At 29.7% G+C, this 7002-nt stretch overlaps 1 protein-coding gene across 1 annotated transcript in view; it reads left to right on the forward strand.

Moving 5' to 3' along the window:
* LOC106466618 (collagen alpha-1(IV) chain-like) overlaps positions 1 to 7002 on the forward strand; it is a gene marked incomplete at its 5' end in the record, with an annotated part of 138773 nt that overhangs the window by 23654 nt on the left and 108117 nt on the right. The window contains one exon of the mRNA XM_022394658.1: positions 4961 to 5005. Within this exon, the coding sequence (XP_022250366.1) occupies positions 4961 to 5005 (45 nt within the window). The remainder of the gene's footprint in view (positions 1 to 4960; positions 5006 to 7002) is intronic.

Genomic DNA, 7002 nt, shown 5'->3' on the forward strand with positions numbered 1-7002 from the left:
GTGTTATATATATATATATATATATATTGTGTGGACTGTGTTTTCTATGGACTTTCCCTGCCCATTTGCTTAGCATATGAAATGTTGCTTTGGGTTCCATGTTTATAGCACTTAATTATGTCTAAGAAAATGGAATAACACAATTTCTTGATAAATAACAGAAGCAGCACAACTCTGAGGAAGAGTTCCAACACTGTTGATATCTGATTAGTGGTTGCTTATTTTAGTAGTCAGAGAATCCTATTTGTGTTTAAATTTTGCACAATATGATTCCAGATGCTGCATGTTTCTAGAACATGAGGATAAAACTAATATAGTAATTTATGACTTTAGGATAGTAAATAAGATTTTATAAATAATATTCCTTTTAATGTTGATGATATTGAAAACCCTAATTCTGAAAAAATATTAAAATTCTACAACAAAATCTATTGAAGTAAAAAATGCTGTAAAAGAAATGTTAAAAAAAACCTTAGGATAGGATAGTGTGCAGATTATTATGTTTCACACTGCCTAAATAGTTTTTATAATGTACCTACTACTCATGATTTTTTATATAGTTATTAAATACATTTCTTTAGAATGGGATAAAAAATATCAATTAGTCTGAAAATCATAAATGGCTTATTTAAGATAATCATCAAACATACATCAATTTATAAAGACAAAAAGATTGCTGTAATTATAAATAATTATATCATATTTGTTTTCACAATGAATTTCATATTAATTTGTCATAATTTATTAGTTTCCTTAACACAGGATCTCTCTTTCAACCAATAGCAAAGGAATGTTTTTGGGAGGCAGGGCAAGGAACAATAAATTCCAGTATTTGTTTTCTGGGAGTGGAAAACCCAGAATCTACTGTATCCCAATATGCAACCATATGATGGTAACTTATTTCAGTATGAAATTATGAGCAGTCAAAAAGACAGTTTTGGAGTATTTATATCACCTTATCAGCAGTGGTTACACACACACTAGATTATATATCTTTTTATTCTCAAATCAAGCTATGCAATCTTTCTTATTGTCTATTTGAGGTTAGAGGCTTTGATCTTGAATTTCTGATCTGGCAGAAGGCTACTGATGTAAATGCTATCACTACTGTTGCTGTCAGCACCAAACCTATTTTTGAGTACCATCACAACATTGTTGGGCTTAATATATGAATTTGCCTCAACAAGGGCTATCAATAAGTCCATCATGATTGCATTCACAGTGGCTGCATCAGTGGCAAGTTGAACTTTAATAGATGAATCTGCAGTCCACAGCAGAGGGAATGGGCAATCAAGGAATACATTAGACTTCTACTATAGTTTACTTAATATTCACAGGAATTATCTTTCGCTGTTATACATTGAAACAGGCTGTAACTTTCACGAAAAAAAATTTAATTGAAAATGCATCAATTTTCCATTACATAAATTTAGAAGAAAAGGTTTTTAGACGTCATTCTAAGCAACATTTTTCATACTATAAGCCTTTGAAATCATGCTGTGATGTGTTAGTAATCCACTTATTGAAAGCAATGAACTTGTCTGGGTATTGTTATGGCAGGTGCTGCAGGTACTCAACTGACTACAGCTTACATCTCCTGATTGTTTGCTGTTTCAGGATTACAAGTTATTATCTGCATATAGCATATTAAAAGCAGTTACTGAAATGGCTTGGCAGATATAAAATTACTTTCAATTTTTTAGTAGTATCAAACAATGAACTGTCACAACTTCATTATCTACCCCTCTCAAAATGTCTTTGTGGAAATGGATAAAATTAACCAGTCTTCTCAAACCCAGTGGCTTCCCAAACCCACAACAGTGTCATTTACATAGAGTTATGCTTCAGTAATGTTCTAAAGAATAAATAATATTTGCTTGTATATATATATATATATGTATATATGTTTAGGTTTCATTTATCACTCATAAAGACTTTTTATTTCACTAAAGCTATCGCTTGTGGAAACATACGTACCATGAAAACAGCGAAAGGTAATTCCATGCGAATAATAAGTAACTGACAGTATCTCACAGATTTTCTTTTCAATTTTATCTTTGGGGAAAAAGAAAAAAAATCTGTAAGATATAATTATTAAACAGTTGCCCCACTGTATAACACTGAATTAGCCACAATATCATATTATTATTCATACACCTTGATGGTTTATTAAGAAGGACTAAAAAAAAAACCAGAAATATTTTAACACATCACTATTATAGTAGTAGAAGTCAAGGTAATAATAGTGTTCAGCTGTGTGCTGAAGATTTGTTGAGCTTTGGTTTGAAAAGCAGGTGCAATGATGAACAAAGAAGTAGAAGAGCGATGTAGCAAAACCATTGGTTACACAACAAGAAGCACTGTTATTAACTATGGAGTTTTCTTCTGATGATGTGGTCAGTCATAACTTGTTCAGTTTCTGTCAAATTTCAAAACTGTGAAGTGTAATCATCATATCTCATCCTATACTACATCTCATATAAGTTACTCCAAAATTAGTTATATCCCAGAATCTTTTTATGGACTGGACAATCCCTGTCACTGAGGTGCCTCTGGTTGAGGGAGAGATCCTTTGTTAAATACATGCATGTTAGAAATACATACTTGATCTGAAAAAATGAGATGACAGTTAAATACTTGAACCTTTCTGCAAATACTTGCTTCTTATATGTTAGATTAAAATATGTTACTCTAATTGAACTTTATTTCCACATTTATGTAACTCGAGTTATCTAGAGCCACATGAAACAAAATTGGTACAAGTATTCTATATCTTAGTGGCATTAATGTGAAGAGGAAAGTTCAGTGTGCACACTTTTACATGGTTTAGTTGTTAAAATTGTATTTATTTTTTTAATTGTTTTCAAAATAATCTTTATTTCACAATTATTTGATACTAAGGGAAGCAATTCATGAGTTAGGTGCTTGTGGTACTGACTGTCTTGCAAAATAAATGTTGTCTTGCATGTTGTCTTTGTTTTATCACATCATTTTTTTACAATTGCATTTTAGATTAACTAGATAATGGCTTTAACTTTCTTAGTTTGCTGCATGGTTACTCTTCAGTCTGTTGAAAAAGGTCAAAGTTTCTGTGATAATTAAACCTAACAGCATTTTGAAGCATCCTACAAATTATAGATTTAGTTTAAGTTTGTATAAAGGTGTAGGTAAAAATTTAGAATGTCATTTGAAAAGGAATTAGGTTTTATTTAGAAAAATAGTTTTATATTCTATTAGTGCAGTTCTAATAAAAATTAGCTTCTGAATCAATAATTATTCATTTTAACGATAACGGATATTGATGAGGCCTTGGAATTTATTTGGCATAATAGTTACTTTATAAGTTGATATATTTTATATAAATGGATTAATAATTAGGAATTAGAGTTAATGTGAATAATAATTTCTTTGATAAGTTTACACATATATCTGTCAGGTTTAAAATATTTCCAAAATTATAAAGCTGGTCCTGTGAAAAATGGATAGAAATAAAAAAAGAACAATAGAATAATTATTCTCCCAAAACAGATTTATAAGCTGTATAATATCTTTATTAGATTAGTTTTTTAAATATGCTTCTTGTTATTAGTGTAATATTTTAATTATGCCTTATAATATCAAATTAGATTGATATGTATGCTCAAATTTCACTAAAAGTAATTTTTTAGAAATCTCACTAAATTTATTTATGTTGGTTTTTATTACCATTGCTAAATGTTTTCTCTTTTGGTCTAAAAAAATGTAATCTTTATGAATTTTTGGGTTTAAATTCTTCAGATATAATAAGATGTAACTAAAATTTGAAATTTAATTGAACAGATATAGTTTATAATAACTTTTATTTTTACTTTCATATTCCAGAAACTTGTAATTTAGGTATACCGATATATAAGAATTAAAGAATAAAAGCTTACAAGTAGAAAAACAAACGAACATAACAATATACTTTAAATTATTAATTTTTCTCCAAATTGCTGATTTTGTGACATGAGAGTAAATACATTATACAGTGTACAGTGATCCTGACAAAAACTGTAGATATACATTTCAGATATTCTAGAGGTTATGGTAATACAATATGCTAATGGTACAATGGACAAAAGTTTTTTATTCTTAATTTGAATATCACCCTGTTCTCTGACTTTTCAGAGTCTGAGTCAGATTGACATCATCAATACACAGACATATATTGAGTAAAAATACTTTTTATAACACATCTGACTTTATGAGTATAATATACTTGTACTTTTACTAAAAGTTTACCAAATTTTATATAGAAATATATAATAAGATCAGGAATTATCATTGACATTCCTTCTAGAATACTGGGTTGGTAAATTGTACACATCATATTTTTTGTTAGTTTAGAATTTCACCCCACAGCTATTCAAGGGCTATCTAAGCTAGCTGTCCCTAATTTTGGAGGGAAGATAATTAATACCACCCACCACCAATTTATAGGTTACTCTAAGTGGATGGTAGAATTTAACTGTCAATTTTGTAATACACCCATGACCCCAAAGTGTGAAGCATAATCTTTTTTGGCACTAATTGACTGAAAACAATAGCTTAATTCTACCCACCAATCAACTTGTATGTTACTCTAATCATAAAGTAAGATTTAACTATCATTTTTGAAATACACCCATGACCCGAAAGTGCAGAGTATTATTTTTTGGCACTAATGGACTGCAATTGATGGAATCTTGGATCTACATTTCAGCATGCTAAACATTGGTTATACACTATGCTGCTAAACCTCTCTATAATTAGACATCTTTACACAAAATACCTGAAGGGAAACTGTGGGTCACAGATTGAGAACCACTAAAATAGATAAATTCAACTTATGGAAACAATATTCTGACAAATATTTGATATATTGTGTTAAAGTATATATAATACACTGTAATCATAGTGTTGAAATGGTTGTTAATTTCAGATATTGCCTTTTTCATAGGGTGATAAAGGTTTTCAAGGCCTTATTGGATTAGATGGAATAAACGTAAGTTTTTAACTAGAATTTTGTAAATTTATTTTTTGATATCATATTCAGCAATGTGTACTATGTGGTATTCATGGAGGGTTGAACAAGTGCCTTTCTGATTGTAAAAATTAACTTTTGAGTTAAAAATGACTTTAGAGTTATACAGTTTTCAAGAACTTGAATTATAATAATACTTGGATCAGAAGTTCTTAAGAATTAAGAATTATATATTGATTAAAACAAACAAGTAACTTGTAAATTAATGAAGCCGGTTCTATATAACAAACTGACTAAATATACATAATGTCGTAAATTAATACATAAGAAAAATAAAACCTATAGTATTAAAATGCAGTGAATGATTAATTGTGTATCTTCACTGCAAATGAGATTTTTCAGCCATAATCTAATAATATTTTGCAAAATTTAACCAGTTTAAGAAACTTAAATCTGTCATATGTAGGCATACCATGTTTTTGCTACACCCTTGTATTAATTTAGCATTTTTACAAAGTTTTTCATTTATTCAGTTTATGTGTGTCTTTCACGAAGCATATTGGTGAAGAAAGTTTTTAAGTCTATTTCATTCTAACCATCCATTTTGCTGTGTTATTCACCTAAAATATCACTTTGTCTTCCTGTGGGAATGGTTTCCACAAGGCTGTACATATTATAAGTGTAGACAGCAACCTTCTTTACTGGCAGGCCTGGTGATATCTAGATGTTACAACCTTCTTGATGATCAAAGGGAATGGCTAACAGTCATGAGAGTGGCACAAGTTGTGTTTTGTCAGTGTGGAACAGGTTTCTAACAGAATATAGTCTGGAACAAGCCTAGAAGGAATAAACAGCCTACTTCAGTTAGATATCTTTCTCCAATAAAGACAATTGTCTGTCAAGCTAAATAAATACACACACAGTTGTTTGTGATTCTTAAACAAAGATTACTTTTTTCTGTGTGTTTGAAACTGTATGGAATATCTGTTTTCCACAAGCACAGTCAACTTCAGAAAAGTTAGATATACTTCATGATATATTTTCTGTCAGAACATTCTGTTATTCTTCAGATCCCATCTTTTCACTCTTGGAGGAAATTATTTTTACCTGATATTATCACTGATACTATAAAATACCAAATAATCTTCATGAGTATAAAAGTTAATAATAAAGAATAAAAGCAAATAAAAAGTTGGTTGTCATTATACAAAATGTACGAAACCATTAGTTTGCTCTTAGTATCCGCATATACTAATACAAGAAATATTAATATTCTTTGTAATAGTGTTGCAATAGTATTTATACAATGACAACATTTATTTTCTTTGCTAATTTTAATTGGGAAACCCATTTTCCACAAAACAGAAAAGACCAATTTGAAACCATTGGTAGGTTTATATTTAAGAATGATTTGATCAAAAATTCAAATGTTACTTTGGAAGTTCCCAAAAGTTGATACAAGGGTACATTATCCAACATAAGGAATATCTTATCTCCAATTATCAAGAACACAAAACAAATATTTCCACTTACAGGCAACCATGATGCATTAGTGTCTACTAAAGTCCAGTATACAACTTCTACATTCATTTGTATCAGATATTTTATTGATTTTTAACTTGATAATTTGAAATGGGTGGGTTGACCTCCAATAGAATTTGCAAGGAAAGAAGAGCCCCTAAATTTTATTTGGAAAATGTTTTTCCACAGACAAATTGTTATTAAATGTCTACCCATCAACAATTTTTTTAACAGAAAACAAACCACGTCTAGAGTTGATCTTATGCCAAAATCTGAATGTAGAGGATAAAACTTTTATATATACCCTGAGCCTTAGTACTGTAAAATCTTATAGAGTAATCATAATTTTAATCCTCCAACACCTTCATAAAAAAAATATTCCAGCCTAGACTCCAAATCATGTATAAGTAATGTTTGTTTTTGAATTTTGCAAAAAGCTACATGAGGGCTATCTGCGCTAGCCATCCCTAATTTAGTAGTATAAGGCTAGAGGGAAG

This window comes from Limulus polyphemus, unplaced genomic scaffold, assembly GCF_000517525.1.
Source record: "Limulus polyphemus unplaced genomic scaffold, Limulus_polyphemus-2.1.2 Scaffold2324, whole genome shotgun sequence".
In the NCBI taxonomy this organism is placed as follows: Eukaryota; Metazoa; Arthropoda; class Merostomata; order Xiphosura; family Limulidae; genus Limulus; species Limulus polyphemus.